We start from the raw sequence: 15,850 nt of genomic DNA on the forward strand, positions 1-15,850 counted from the left end.
TAAAGTGTACGCATTCACCAATGCATTGTCTATGGTGCGTAAAAGTTACAAATTAGTGTTTTAGGAACCTTTCGAGTGACCTAGAGGAGTGAAACTTTAGACACAGACACTAGAGGTGTGTACCAGTGTAGGAACACCGGCGTTGTTGAGTTACCTCACCCACAGGAAGCGGGTGCACAGGTGCAAAGTAGTGTCGGGTTTCGTCACGCAGGTCGATGGTGCTTGGAGCTGAAGATGCTGCAGGCGGCTCGATGTGAAGAGTTCCGGTGGATCCAAGGGTGGATCTGAAGTGGTGAAGACCTGAAAGCAGAGGGGACAATGTTCAAAGCCACTAGCCAGTGACTACCGTGGAATCAGATTGGAACCATGCGATGTCGGGTGCAAACAGGCGATGAGGTGTAGCTTCGCTCTGCAGCCACGTGGACACGAAGAGGTCGAGGACGTCCAGGCGTCGGTCACGAGCTGTCCCACGAAGGCTCTAGCTGCTGGCGGTGTCGGCAACTTGATTGGAGCAAACAGGCCTTGGCTAATGCAAGCCACGCAGGAATCGAAAAAGGCTTATCACTCGGACCAGCAAGGTCAGAGCGGGTGCTCCCTTTTACACGAGCGAGGGCAAGTCTGGAGCAACCAGACCCGCAGTGTAGATTGTAGGTTTCGTTGCCAAGATGGCCGCTGACCACGTGGCAAGTGGCCGGGATGGCGCGGCGAGTGGCACGATGCAAAAGGGCCCCACGCAGATCGTGGAGATGCTGGGGGGCTGAACTTCGGTGCAAGGGCTGCTCGGTTGTGGGGCTTCTCAATCCCCAAAGCACAGCGTTGAGGGTGCCTCGGGTGCTGCGCAGTCAGCTTCTCGGGGGTCTTTCGAGATGTCCAGTCCCACGTCTCTCGGTGCCTCCACGGGTCCCTTCTTTGCAGGGACTGTGGATCGGGCTGTGAGAAGTCTGGGAGTCTGGGTCTCGTCAGGCTCTGGGCTCGGGCCCGCGCTCCGGCGGGAGGCGGCGGCAAAGCAGACGTCGAGTTGCTGGATGGTGCCTGTGTTCACAGGGTGGCCACTCCTAGGCCACAAGGGAGATGCTCTTCTGTCTTCTGTGCGGCAGAATGTCGAAGTCCAGTCGTCTTCTTAGTTTCAAGTTGATTCAAGATGATCTGATGTGCTATGGCACTGCTCCCACTTTTATTCCCAATCTGAGGGGTGGATCACCTGCTAGGTCCCTCCTCTGGGTGGGACCAGGAAGGGGGGCGGTTACACCCCCTTTCCTTTGTCCAGCTCCTCGCCAGGCCTGGGTCTGGAAAGTCCCAGGGCCGGTTTGGACTGGCTTATGCACGGGGACACCTTGTGTGCCCCGGGCATGTCTGATTCTATTCAGCCCTATCCTACCCAATACACAAAATCTTGTCTGGGGTGGTGCTCGCATCTCCCAAGGCAGTAAACCCTTTGTCCAAGCCTCCCTCGCTGGAAGGACTCCCAGCAGCAGGAGGTCAGACTTGTGTCTGTGGTGGCAGCATCCATTTTGTGATGCTGAGGCTCTGGTTAACTTTAACCGGGGTTAAGGCTATGTACAGGTCGTGTCCCTCTAGAAGGGTGGAATGCTATCCCCGTCGACAGAACTGTCGAGGGGATAGTATTCCAAATCGTATGACACCTTCCTCAACATGTTTTGATAAAGCCAAAAGTTAGCATATAACCGCGAGGATTATAATGCACTTAAGAGTATATGGTATGGCAATATCCCGTAACAGCGAAGGGAGTTGTTCCCGACAGCTGCAGACAGGCTCAGCTCAGGCTAGAGCACCATCTCACATGAAACCACACACTCTGCCCCCTGGATTGCAGGGGCCTTCCATAGGAATGGCTTATAGGTTAACATGTGTCCAGTTAAGGTTAGATATAGGGATACTATATCTAAGCAGGAGGTGATTACACCAACTTACCCCAGCTGAGTGATCAGCCAGTTGTGTCAAAATATGGAGGCCAGGCCAGGGGTGGCACAATACATGCTGCAGCCCCTGGTAGGCCTTGGCTACACCTATGCCCTGGGTACCTATGGTACACTGTTACAGGGGCCTATAAGGTGAACCAGTTCCAATTGTGTATGCACCTAAGGTACATGGAGTCCATTTTAAGGAGAGAGCAATCAGCCTGGGGCCCTGAATAGCAGGATCCCAGGCCAACTATGTCAAAAACCAGCTAAACACCAGGCAAAAAGTTTGGGGGTAACCATAGTCATATATCCACCTTCCTACACATTCCACTTGGTGATGCAATAGGATCTGAGGCACAGTTGAACAGTGACAATGCGTAGCTGTCCTACTTTTGGCCAATACTAACCAAAGTGACACAAATGTGTAATCTATTTTCCCTTTATGAAGGTTCTTGTGTTGGTTCAATTGATAGTATTTAATTGTACACTAAACAGTTGGCCCTATTCTTACAGGGTGCAGAGGTACCACTGTAATTTTGTAATTTGTATTTATATAGCGCGTTATCACCAACGGTCTCTAAGCGCTGTGAGAGAGGCAATTCTGCATTAGGTAGGTGATGGGGAGGGTACTTTACTGTGTGCCCCAAGCCTCTTGGCAGAGTATGGTCTTTAGTTTTTTCCTGAAAGGTAGCAGGGAGTGTTCTTTCCGAATATCGGGTAGCTTGTTCCAGATCTGTGGGATCATGGTGGAGAAAGCTCTGCCTCCGAGGGAGACCAATCGAGAGCGGGGGCAGACTAGGAGCCTAGCCTCTGAGGAGCGGAGTGCTCTGTTTGGGATGTAGTTTGCTAGGCTGTTTTTGATGTTTCTCTGGGCCTGGCCAAAGATAGCTTTGTGTGCGATACAGAGACCCTTGAACTTTGTCCTTTGCCTGATCGGGAGCCAATGAAGCTGGCGGAGAAGGGGGGAGGCATGGGTGAGACGGGGAACTTTGAACACCAGTCGGGCCCCGTATTCATAATGATCTGGACTCTGGCCAGTTGTTGGTCTGGGAGTCCTAGGTAGAGCGAGTTTCCGTAATCTAACCTGGATATTGTGAGTGCTACTACCACTCGTTGAAGGGTATCAAAAGTGAGGAGAGGGGCCAGTTTCCGCAGTTGCCTTAGCAAGTTTGAGCCGATACCAAAACCTTAGGTACATTCTGGTGATGTTTTGCCTTTTCTCCAGGTGGGTAGAAACCTACCCAACTAGGTGAGCTGATAGCATGACAGTAGCTAAACTGTTTAGCATGACAGTAGCTAAACTGTTAATGAGGTAATTGCTTCTTAGATTAAAGTTTGCTAACTTCTTTAGAATCGGATAAAGGTACACACTTCAAGAATGAAGTGATGAAGTTGTTGTGCACAGCCTCACACATTGAGCAGAAGTTCTTTTGTAGTTACAGACCAGCAGCATCAGGTGTCATGGAGGGTGTTAATGGCACTCTGAAATCCAAGTTGGTGAAAGTATGTGCTTCAATGTCACAACGGCCACTTCCACTTGTGTATATGAGTATTAGGAACACTGCAAATAAAGACAGGACTCTCTCCTCATTAGGTTTTTATAGGACATGCCATGAAGATTCCTTACAACAAGTCAGCTACACTTGTGTCTATAATTTGTACTGGATTACCGGAAATGACTGGCTGATGTTCTTCGCTGTATTTCAAATCAGGTCAACTTATCAATTTCGTTACCAAAAGAAAAACAGTGCCACATCCTGCAGTTTGGGGATTAAGCGCTTTTGAAAAAGGACGCTCATAAATCTTGTCAGGAGCCAAGGTGGAAGGGCACTTACCAGGTTGTCTTTGTGACAAACACTGCTGTGGAATGCAAAGGCTTGCCACAGTGGATCCACACATCTCACATGAACAGAGTGAACACTGGAGTTGAAGAAGGTGTGACAACAACCACTGAATCACAGCGCCAATCTCAAATTCACTGTGTGAGGGTGAAAGTAAAGATCAGAATCAAGAAGAAAAACAAGATTGGACAAAAGATCAAACATCAAGAAAATCTGATTAAAAAGGAGTGAATCAGAAATTCGAGCTCCTAGAACCCCAGGAGGAAAACAGTCTGCTGTGGAAGATGAAAATCAAACTGTTCCAAACAGAACTGTGAGCAAGTAAAGATGAAGATACAGTGGTTGTCATAAGTGAACATGAAAGTAAAACCCTGCATCAAGGAGATACGTTGCCCCCTATGAAAAGCAGAAACAGTGTGTACAAGAAAGTCCACGGACAACCAGAGAAGGAAAAGAATAAGAGGACCAAGACTCTGATTAAAGTGAACAGACAGCAGTTAAGAGTAACATGAGTGAGGGAACCTAATAGAAAGCATACAGCTCTTGAATAGTCTTATTCAGTAAACATAGGATCTGAATTTAATGTGAACGTTCATGATCTGACAGACTGGAAATTTACTATTGAAAAAGAACCACCATGATCTTTTTTTTTTTTAAAGAAAGATTTTTCTTTTGGATTAAATGTCAAATGTATGTACACAATACTTATTAGTTGAAGTCTATAAACTGAACTCAAAGAAAAAAAAGAATGTTAACTTACGATTCTTTCACCTTTAAAAAGTAGTGGTTGGATGGGCTCAAGAGTTAACTACTACATATATTACTTTAAAAGACACAACGATAACACACGGAGATAGGTTTGTAGGTATCTGTAAGAACAAATCCTATTCAAATTTAGTATCCAAGTACACAAGTATTATGAGGGCTAGCAGTTGTTACGTTTGCATGTTTCTTCCAACTTCTGAGTCAGAAGAGGTGGCTTACCTGCACCTTTCTTTGATATGTTCTATTTCTGATCACTTGAGATCAATTATGCATTCTAATAGGGAATCTGATAATGTTAATATCAAACTTATGATGTGGACCAAGTATCTTTAAAAGAATATAATCAGCAAAAGGGGAAAATTAGCAGTAAGTGGGAAGTTTTGAGAGAAATCAAATTGGAAGAAGAGACGGAAGACAAATTCAGGTACTCTAAGGTGCATCCTAGGCTAAGAATGTAGCAGGAGAAGAAAAAAGTAATGGTTATGGTGCAATGACAGTAGTTCAAAAGCGTTGTATTGATTTTCATTTAGGAGATGGAATTAGGATGGTGATATATGGTGCTGAATTACAAGATGTACTTGGATTTGTTAACCTGTGTAACAGGTTGAGCTCTTTATGCTGACTCTAAGATTTCCACAGTGTATTTTGTTATAAGAATGCTCCATTCAGGAGGTGAACCAAGTCTGTTGTTCATTATTTTCCAATCTGTAAAAACAATCACTTTAAACAAGCATGTATCTCAAACTCTTAAAAAAGCAACTGAACGTGTGTAATGTCACTCGTTCAGTGTGCTGCCATTGCTAAGGTGCAGATGCGAGCCCCTGCTTGCTTGGGACAGCCTCCAAGGGTGCAAATACACCGCATTTGAAGACATTATTAACCACTATCTTTCCATTCACCAAAAGTATGTTTTAAAACACTCCTCCTTATCTTGACAGAGATAAATTCGAACTTGTATACAAATAAACACTCACTGACCATCCTGTCATAGTAATAACAGCATATATTTTTTAAATAGGTCACTTCTTATCACATTTAGATCATAAACAGCCTCAAACATAGTCATTTCTATGTACTTATCTTGTAGCAGCAGGAACAAAAGAAAGAAGAGAGCTGTGTGTTCTTGGGTTTTTTAGCTTATCAGAATGTTAAACATTCTTTCTATAGTTGCTGCTGTGCGTGAGATAATAAAAGGTTATTGCTTAATATTAGCCTCTCTGACTTGACATAAAATTGAAGTGGAAGCCAATCAATGGAAATCCTGCGCTATGGATATTCTGTACAATTTCACAGTCGGTAATCAATGTTTAAAGACCGCTCTCCATCAATGGTTCTTTGTGTGCACTTTCATCTTCTAATGAAAGCCGAAGAATCATATCTTGACGGTAACTGAATCATTCTCTAATTTAACCAGTTTTCCTGTCTGCTGTTGAAGTACTGCAATGTGGCAAAAGTGCTTTTGAGGCAATTCTCAACCTTTATGATTCTAACCACGTATCAGTGCTGCTTTTAATAGACGATTTGTCAATATTGTCTGTGATCGTTTTTTGCCTTCTATGTATCTATGTATGTGTGTGGTAGTTCAGTAGGGCAAACTTAGCCAAAAGGCAGAGTAGCACTGTACATGGTCTAAAAAAGAAATTGCTTTAGTTCCATGTTACAAGCCGCTCAACCTCCACAAGCATCTGCCAGGTTTCACTTCAAAGAACTTGCTAGGAAAACTGCCCTGAGTTTCTCTCTTTTTTTGTTTTCTACTTTGTTTTTCCCGTCTACTTGTTTTTCAGCTGCTCAGAAGGCTTGCCCACCATCACTCCATGCTTCGTTTCCAATTCCTGGTGTTGTTGCAGCAGTTAGGTCTCCGTGAATTGTTACATACTAGAATATCGATGTTTGTGCAAGAATTAAACCACATCCGGGCTCTTAGTTATTGTATAACCCTTTTCTTACATATGACGACCGCATGGAAGCTCCGTTTGTCATTTTATGTGTTGCATCCTATCTTGCAGATGGCTCGGATGCTCTGTTCAGTGTCCCCTGAAAGTTGGTTTCCCAAAAGCATCCTGCATCGTGAAGTTCCTTGTTCCCGTTGTGCATCATTATCGGGGCCTGCAGTCAGCAGGAAAATAAATAATTGCCAGGAGATCACTGTGTCGTAGTAGTAAGCCTTTCAGCGGATTGTCTCTCTCCAAACTGCAAACCTTCATGGTGGAGACAAAGGAAGTGCAGTCCACAAGACACACGCTTTGCAGTCCCAATCCGATAGGGACCTCACCTCCATTTTCTCACTAGTAAGCTCTCAAAGGATGCAATGGTCTCAAGAGTCCTCTGACCCGCCACAGCATTGTCCTGCACATTGCCATTTCAGGGAGCAACAGTCCAGGGCCAGTACCCTAAGTGCTCTCTGCTATATAAGTGAAGCACTGTTCTCTAAAATCAAAGCCCCACTCCTAAGAGCACCATAACACAGAAAGGAAAAGCCGATGAGAGACTAGGAAGCAGCAAAGTCAACAGTATTTTGCGAAGATACTGGCCTTCTTGGTTGCACTGCCTTGTTTGGTATTAGCAGATTAGGCAGTGCCAAGTGCCTAAATCAATGTAGTATATATATATATATATATATATATATATATATATATATATATATATATATATATATATATATACAATGACAATGGTTCAGTGGGACAGTATTGCAAATCAGTGTTCATGACATTCAACAATAATCACTCAATGTAGGGGTAATTGCATCCCCTTTATTTTAAGCAATCAATGCAATAACCATTCTAATGTTTGGGGATATACAGCTTCAATTAATTCAATGCAACACGTTTTAATATAAAGTGCTTCTCCAGGTGTGATGTATGTGTCAAGTGCTCATCGTGACCGCACAGTGAAAAAGGTAGAGCAAAATAATGTGATATGCATGTGTATATAGTAAAGCTACAAAAGACCATTTACTATAGTAGTTGGAGGAATTTACTCAATGGGTCTAATCTAGACATATGATATCTGACCTTAGTTTATCAAATGTTTTAGCGGCATGTCAAGCGTTTAGTCACTAGAAGGTAATAACGATGACAGTGAGAAAAACTATAGCACTGAAAGAACTAAATAACTGTTGATATAAAAATAAGGGAAGCTGATTAGGGCACTCATTAGTTGTATACAAACATGCAGAGAAGCTGCAGTGGGAGGAGAATTAAATTGTTTAATGGATCTTGTATTCTGTTATTTTAAGCAAATAGCTAGAGAACAGAGCTCATGAAAAAGGGTAGAAGACAGTATTCATTATTGGATGGATAAGTGGAGAACGTTTTAAGGTATATACTGGTATTCAGACTAATGCTAATCACACATACAACTAAGACAGGAAGGATTTAATATTTCACAATTTTGAGGGATGGAATAGCTATACATTGATAAGTACCTGTTAATGCCAAGGAAATTATGAAAGTGAAAGTAGCTTACTATTAACATATTTATGGTTGCTTTAACACTAACTATTTATTAACGCATTGTAGCGGTATGTTTCTGTGAGTTTATGATTGGAGAGAGGCAATGCTTAGCAGTAACTGATTTATCATAGACCGCTTTCATCTAATTTCTCAATTTTTTTGCAGCCAAGGAAAGGTCTAGCATCCAAGCTCTAAAATCAAGAGACGCATCACCTACAAGTTCAACATCATTACCCCCTTTAAAGGTAAACCCTGATTGAATGCCAAAATCAATTACGTTTATTTTTTTTCAAATGTTGATCCTATCCGATTAATTGCAAATCTTAACATTTTTCCATTAATCAGAACATTGATGACATTGTCTTTCTGAGCTTCAGCAGCAATATTTGTAAAATGTATTTTTTAATGTTTGTGTAAAATACACACCAGCAAAAAAATATATATACAAAAATATATATACACACCAGCAAAAAAATAAAAACAATACGTATCAGCAAAAAACACAATACAAGCTACCAGTAGTTAGAGAGCCCCTTAGTTAACCTTTGAAAAGAAAAGTCATATTTTTATGAGCAGGAGAAGTATCAAAGAAGCATATTAATGAAAAGTGTATTGTTGTTGTAGGTTACACCTTTTGATTTGTTTTTAATAACTTTGGATATGATAGTTCTTTTAATTAGACAAACATTAGTCTAAACAGGCATTTTGTTCCAGAGCTTAGGAAAAAGGCAAAGGAGGCCTATGCATCTCACGTCCCTATAACTGTTGGGCCGCGGCCTCTCCTTGGTCATCTTCCTGCTGTCCCGTCAGGCAGCAGGGAGCACCCGACTCCCAAACTCCCTATAGCCAATCACAATGCTGCAGTGCAGCGTTGTGATTGATATGAGCACTGTGGCTCTCTGCTCAGACAGGGATTGGGAGGCTTTGCATGTTCCTTGGGAGACTGTGTAATGAAATAAACAAACAATGGTTCTGCTACCTATCTTCTCAAAGAAAGTATTACTGATCAACTTAAAAAACCTTTTGTAATGGGCTATTAATTCAACAAATGAAAAAGAATATTACTTACAAATAATTGGTTCTCAATCTCACAAAAATAATTCCCCCAGATATGTCAATTAGTCAAAGATTACTTATATTGATAATATAGTGTATACACACACATATAAAAATAACATATGCATGTAAAAAGTGATTGCATATATAAATCACAGCACATTACAAACATTTATAGCGTGATAAAGATTGAGACATAAATATACAAACAAATCACATCACATTACAATATACATAAATAATTAAGATCACATATACAAATAGCAACTTTGTGTCACGTCCAAATCCTAATTGTAAGTCATGTGTCAGAATATCAGAGTTGAATTACTCGGTCTCTTGTTTGACACTGACTAGGATGTTTAATCTAATAAGCACGTCGACGTTTCGACCCCTCCTTATCTGGCATAGACTTGGTATGTCACTCTGGGGTCTTCATCAGGACTAAACAAAAGTAGGTGTAACCTATACAACAGAATCGAGACATATGTCTATTAGATTTGGATTACCTATTAATCACAAGGAGTACTCTGGTAAGCTGCAATAGACATTCAATGCTCACCGTTAAAAAATGGATGTGGTGTCTCTTGTATCCAATATCAAAAGGGAACTCTCAAACGTAAACTCCACCTTCCTTGACCTTAAAAAGTAAAAAAATATCCATAGACTCAGCACCCTTAGTTAATCACTGATCACCCACTCATCTGTTTGGTGAACCATGCCTATGGAATGCACTAAACTCACCTCCTTATATGTTACACCTAGGTCCAAGTCTCAAATCAAGGGCATATTAAAGCCATTCTTCTCCATTTCGAACAAAAGGATAAATAATTATCTGTGAAATAGTCAACAAGTCTCTATTAAATGCACGCCCATCGTCGCATTTAAACTAGGCTTCTATGTTTAACGAAGCGGTTATCAAATAACCATGGCATACCTCATTAGTAGTCTGTATCCTTATTATGGGTAAATCTTTTTACTCCTCCCTAAATTCAATAACTGGCTTTGTAATTTCTACACAAAAGAGGAAAATCAAGTATTGATGTTCACTTCTGTAACAGAATCTTCCAGAGTTTCTGTCCTGGTGGTGAGGGCGCCAAGCTTACTATCCAGAGATTGACAAAAGCATCGGATATCAGCTTGATTTGATGCAGAGGTCTCAAAGCCCTTTTTAATGTCTGTGGCCAAAGTTGAAAACATTGCCTGAAAGGAAGCCTGCAGTGTGGAGACCAAATCAGTATTCGAAACGTGAGTTGCATCATAGACAATGCCAGTGTCTCCCCCAGCCCTTGTATATGCCGTTGAACCTGCATCTTGAAAGACCGACTGTAAACTCAATCCAGCTGCAACACTAGGAGGGGCAAGAGGTAGAGGGGGGGGGCCAGTGGAGGAGCCAGAACCAAGGAAGAAGGCACTGGCAACACCAAATCACTCAGCATATGACAGTCCACTAGATCAACTCGACCTGTCTCTCCTGACATTGGGGAGAACCCTTGATCCAAGTTGCTGCCATTATCATTCTTACCCTTGTCATTGTTGTCATTGTTAGCAGTGTTGCTAACGTTATTACTCTTGACAGTGGCACAGATGTTATTATCATTGGGCCCCTCCACTCCTTCTAGTGTAAGATCAAAAATGGGATCGTCCATGCTCACTGGGTCCTCCATAGGTAATCTTTCAACTTCGTTAGTGGCCATCCGTACTTCCGGGATAAGATCACCAACCTCCTGACTCTGTGGAGCGGGGGAGAGTTATTGCCCAACAGTACCAATTGAGGGACCACTTTAAAATAGGAACGCAGTGAAGGAGTTATTTTTGATGCAGTAGCAAAATTCTTCGATTTATCTCTTTTTGCTAACTTAGGGGTATACGCACGCTTCGCTTTAACTTGACCAGTTAGATACGTCGACAATTTTTTATTGTCAGTACCAGCACCAGTGTTAGTGTTAGGGCATGCAGGAGCCTTTGAGCACAAACCCCCCTCCTCAATATTAACACTAGTTGGATCCTTCACATCACTTGTATTTATGCTTATACCAGCTTTAAAAGTGGAAGGTTTGACTTTAAATTCAGAGTTTTGGGCAAAAGACACTTTTAGGGGCTCAAGGACTTTGTTGTTACTTTTTTTTTATCAGTAATTACACATTTCCCTTTTCCTCTCGTGCACCCTCTCCCCCTCCCCCTTCCTCTGCCTCTCCGGGTGGCCTCCCCGGTAGATACTGAGACTGGTATGCCAACAGATTTCGAACTTTCTACTTCACCCCCACTGCTCCCCTCACCCCTGTTACCACCGGTATGTTTCTCGTTATTCTCGTTCTGGTGCTTGTGTTGACATCGCTGCTGGGCTTGAGGCTGCTCCTCCTCCAGAATCTCTCCCTCCTCACACTGCTCCACCTGTGCCGTTGCAGTAGCTGAGCCACGCCGCTCGAGTAGAGCTCCTCGAATGCGGCGACCTCTCCTGAGCTCCAGGGCGGCCAGCGACCAGATCCACCCCGCTGAAAAAAGCGGGGGTTTCTGCACCAGCCGACTTACTGCTGCGGGACACACAGGCTCCTGTTCGCACTCGCCCACTGCCACCGACGCTGCAGTCTTGAGAGGCTCCTCCCCCAAATGCAAACACATGGGAATCGGCAGTATGGCGAGGAGACGCCGCCGTTCAACAAAAGAAGAGAAACTGCAATCCGTTCAAACCGCCGTCCCACTGAGCGGAATAGCGGAGCACCATACCGTGACAGAGATATGCGAGTTAATCACTAAAGAGGTATGCAATTAAGTCCCCAATATCAGCACACGCAGGAGCCCGTACGCGGAGCGCTGCCGCGGCTCAACCAGCCGCCGCCATGTTCCCCATGAAAGGAAAATCAAGTATTGAAGAAACGGCAATCATTACCAAAGAGCACGTCTAAACCTATGACTCCATCAGTACATTAATTGTTAAGCTCAGCTTACCAAAAGATATGTGCTGTATCACTCCTCACACAGGCAATGAACCAAATGCCAGATAGACCAAACTTGGGCACACAGAGGCTAACTCCGAGAGCTGTAAGCAAAATGGGGAAAATAACACCACGTATTAAAGTATCGTGTTAATTTAAGACACCGCGGTCAAAGTGCTAATTCAAATGAATTTACCAGAGTTCATACCTCAAAAACGTTCAGCCACCAACTAAAATGCCATCAAGGGTGCATGCATCCGAGTCTGTAACTCTGCTTCCGTTATTAGTGATTCCGCATCACGTGGCTGACGTGAGCAACGTCTCTATGCGTCAGTTTGTCATGGTAACAGATATACACACATAGGGCCCGGACGCGACCGCATCTGTGTGTTAAGTGGGCACATTGTTCTTTATTATCAATCGTTTGGGCCAACATGTCATTTTACAAAATAGAAAGCAAATTAGAAACTCGACAGGGGTCTTGACAAAATTTGATTCTATGTGGCCATGAATATTTAGATGGACAGCGTACGTGAGGTCCCCATACCCGCAAATCATCAAGGTGATATTTACATCAGGAATATGACTCACCCGAGGTCACCAATATGTGTAAATAAACTTTTCAAATCCTATTCTAGTCCGTAAGCACAGTTCTCGAAAAATTACAGGACCCAAAACGGGCTATGACTGAATAGATATGAGTAATGCCTTATCTGGGAAATACACGAGTACGGACTCCCTGCTAGAGTCATAGTTATACCTGGAGTTGTGGCTCAGCCGAGACCACATTCGCGGGCCTACAAATCGCCCAAATCTCATTCAATTAACGGGCCCAGTCTTTAAGAACATCCCAAAACCCACAGCGAACTGAGGCAAAGTAAATATTAAACCTCACCCTGGAGAGTACATAAGTCCTGACTCACTTTTGGAGTCATAATGAGAAAACCGGAGACAAATCTCAGATTGCCAGATATTAAAGCAATCTAGCATTCAATCTCGTGTAGATCGCATTCTCAGTTGCGATTGAACCAGCTAGTCTTTTCAGTTTTAAGATTTCATATGGCCCAACAACCAAAATGAAGGAATTGGAAGATAATAAGACCATCAATTCAACTCTGTTACTCTTCTCTTACACATAAAAAGCCTTGGCTCTATCGGTGCAATGAAAACATGCAACATATTTAAATCTTTTGTCAAGAAATGGATTACATGTAAACATATGTCTGTCACATACTTTCGGAAACTTTTGTATTGTACCAATACCCATGTATCATTAACATTGCTTGCCTCCCAAATAAAAGGATTATCAAAATTTAGACAGGGCAATATCATTTGGACACTTGAGTTCTCACTCTACAAATATTTCAGTCATTAGATGAAAAACAACATATCCACAAGGAAGAAACATTGTGTCAATGATATGTGTGACATGATAAAGATGACATGGACCACAATATAAACATTTGGTCCTTATACACATCAAGATACTTTGAGTTACATATACATTCCAGCCAAAAAGCTGGCGTTCAACCTCTGTTAAAAAATGTTATCTGCCTAGAGATTTCCTCCTGTTCACTCAGACCCAAAACTGCTGAGTCAAGAAGATGCATCCATTTACATTCTCGCAGACCCATTACTGCTGTTACAGAGCCACCTCTGGAATTGGGTATAATTTTTTCTAGCACACACCATTTAAGACTGTCATACGGATGGTTCTTTTGTACAAAGTGTCCTACCAATGGGGCCCCTTGTGTTTTGCATCGAATCCTCGAGCAATGCTGTAATATTCGCAACTTTACTTTTTGCCTTGTCTGGCCCACATATACCATCTCACAGGGGCACTTAATGATGTATATAACATCAGTGGAATTACAATTTGTATAATGTTTTAAAGTATACTTCCTCTGATGATACGTACATTCTTTTTGTTCAATTGCCAGTTTACAGGCCTTACACGTACTACACTTGTAGTGACCTTGCAAGGGAGGTAGCATCAATTGTGACCGTAAGTCTGGTTGACCTGGGCTCTTAAGGAATGAACTGATCCTTAATGTTACAGCCCTTTTAAAAGCAAAAAGTGGTGGATAAGTGGTACCCAAATCGTCTGTTATCAAAGACCAGTTCTTTTTAATGATCTTTTCTATATCATTGCTCCTGTCGCTAAAAGTTGATACACAGCCAATCCTCTCATTCTTTTTGTTCTTGTTAGGATTGATCTCCAGCAATGTCTCCCTGCGGCAATACCATTCTCTTTTCCTTGATCTCCTCAGGAGACCACGTGGATATCCACGTTCTCCAAGTCTTGCAATCAGCTCATCTGATTCCCGAAAGAAATCCGTTCCATGAGAGCAATTCCTACGCAATCTGAGAAACTGCCCATAGGTAAGGTTATCTCTCAGATTGCATGGATGATGGCTCATGTAGCCCAATAATGTATTCCTTTCTAGAGGTTTTCTATATAATGTAGTATATAATTTTCCTCCCTCTTGTTTAATGGTCAGATCTAAAAAAATCAATTTTGTCTGAACTGTTTCATCGTAAACTTAATATCATCAGATCTTTCTTTGAGCCAGATAAAAAATTGCTCAACCGTTACACAGTCACCTTTCGAGACCATGATGACATCGATATACCTCTTCCACAGCACGATGTTGGCTGTGAAGGGGGTATCAATGCCGTAGATGAATCTAGCTTCATATTCATCCATAAAGAGATTGGCTATGTCCGAGGCAAATCCTGCCCCCATAGCCACGCCCTTAGTTTGATAAAAGAACTGTTTTTGAAACACAAAGGAATTCTTATTCATTGCTATTTCTAACAGCTCTATAATGAAGTCAGTTGGCACATAATGGGGTCTTTCTGTACAATCCAGCACTCATCTCGCTACATCTAATGCTTCTCTCTATGGTATACTGGTATATAGAGGACACAAACAAAGTTACTAAAAGATGTGTACTTCTATCAAATGGGAAGTCCTCTAACCAGTTAATCACTTCCATAGTGTCTCGTATAGTTGACCTCGTTTTAGGAACCCAGGGTTGTAAAGAAATGTCGATGTAGCGACACAGTGGTTCCAGAATATAACCACACCCGGACACGATTGGCCTGCCAGGTGGTTTATCCAGATTCTTGTGCACTTTGGGTAAAGTGTATATCGTGGGAATACGTGGTTCATGTTGATTCAGATACCCAAATTCATGGTTACTCAAATAACCTTAATCTAAACCTCTTTTGGTTAGCTGGTGAATGAGTCAGGTTATCATCTTAGTTGGATCACTTGGGATCCTTTGATAGTTCTCAACAACATTCAATTGAGACATGATTTCTGAGACAGTCATCTTTATTCTGAATCACGATCGAACCGCCTTTATCGGCTGGCTTGATCACCACCTCATCATTTTGTTTTAAAGCCAAAAAGCTGATCCTTTCTTCTTTGGTTGTATTGTGTTTTATGTATTTGTAAGTCTCTAATAACCTTAACACATCTCGGAGTGCCACCTGCTCAAAAGCAATGATCTTATGAGACATCTGATGCGTAGGTGGAATGAATGTAGAGGGTGTCCTCAAAGGTGTAGCTGGACTCCTCCTATCATAAAAAGGGTTAGGATTCTTATGGAAAAAATGTGTCAAACGTACCTTTCTAAAAAATCGATGAAGTTCGATCTTGGTGTCAAAGCTGCTACAAGGTACAGTAGGTACATAACTCAGACCTTTGGAAAGAAATGATATCTTGGTAGACGTTAGTTGTTTAAAGAGATTGATAAAAGGGTTACTACTTGCACAAACTCCACTATGTACAAATGTCATTTCCTGTGTAGGAAGCTTAGCTGGGAGGGTTCTGGATTCATCTACCACCTGTATATTTGTCTCCTGGTAGA

The 15,850-nt window shown here is 42.3% G+C and overlaps 1 protein-coding gene across 3 annotated transcripts in view; it reads left to right on the top strand.

The window, feature by feature from the left end:
• The window catches only part of PPHLN1 (periphilin 1), a 718,032-nt gene that overhangs the window by 467,188 nt on the left and 234,994 nt on the right, over nt 1–15,850 (top strand). For all 3 annotated transcript variants that reach the window (XM_086919492.1, XM_086919497.1, XM_086919496.1), the window contains one exon: nt 8,149–8,228. In XM_086919492.1, the coding sequence (XP_086775618.1) occupies nt 8,149–8,228 (80 nt within the window). The remainder of the gene's footprint in view (nt 1–8,148; nt 8,229–15,850) is intronic.

Source organism: Lissotriton vulgaris, chromosome 1_1, assembly GCF_964263255.1.
Source record: "Lissotriton vulgaris chromosome 1_1, aLisVul1.2, whole genome shotgun sequence".
NCBI classification, from domain to species: domain Eukaryota; kingdom Metazoa; phylum Chordata; class Amphibia; order Caudata; family Salamandridae; genus Lissotriton; species Lissotriton vulgaris.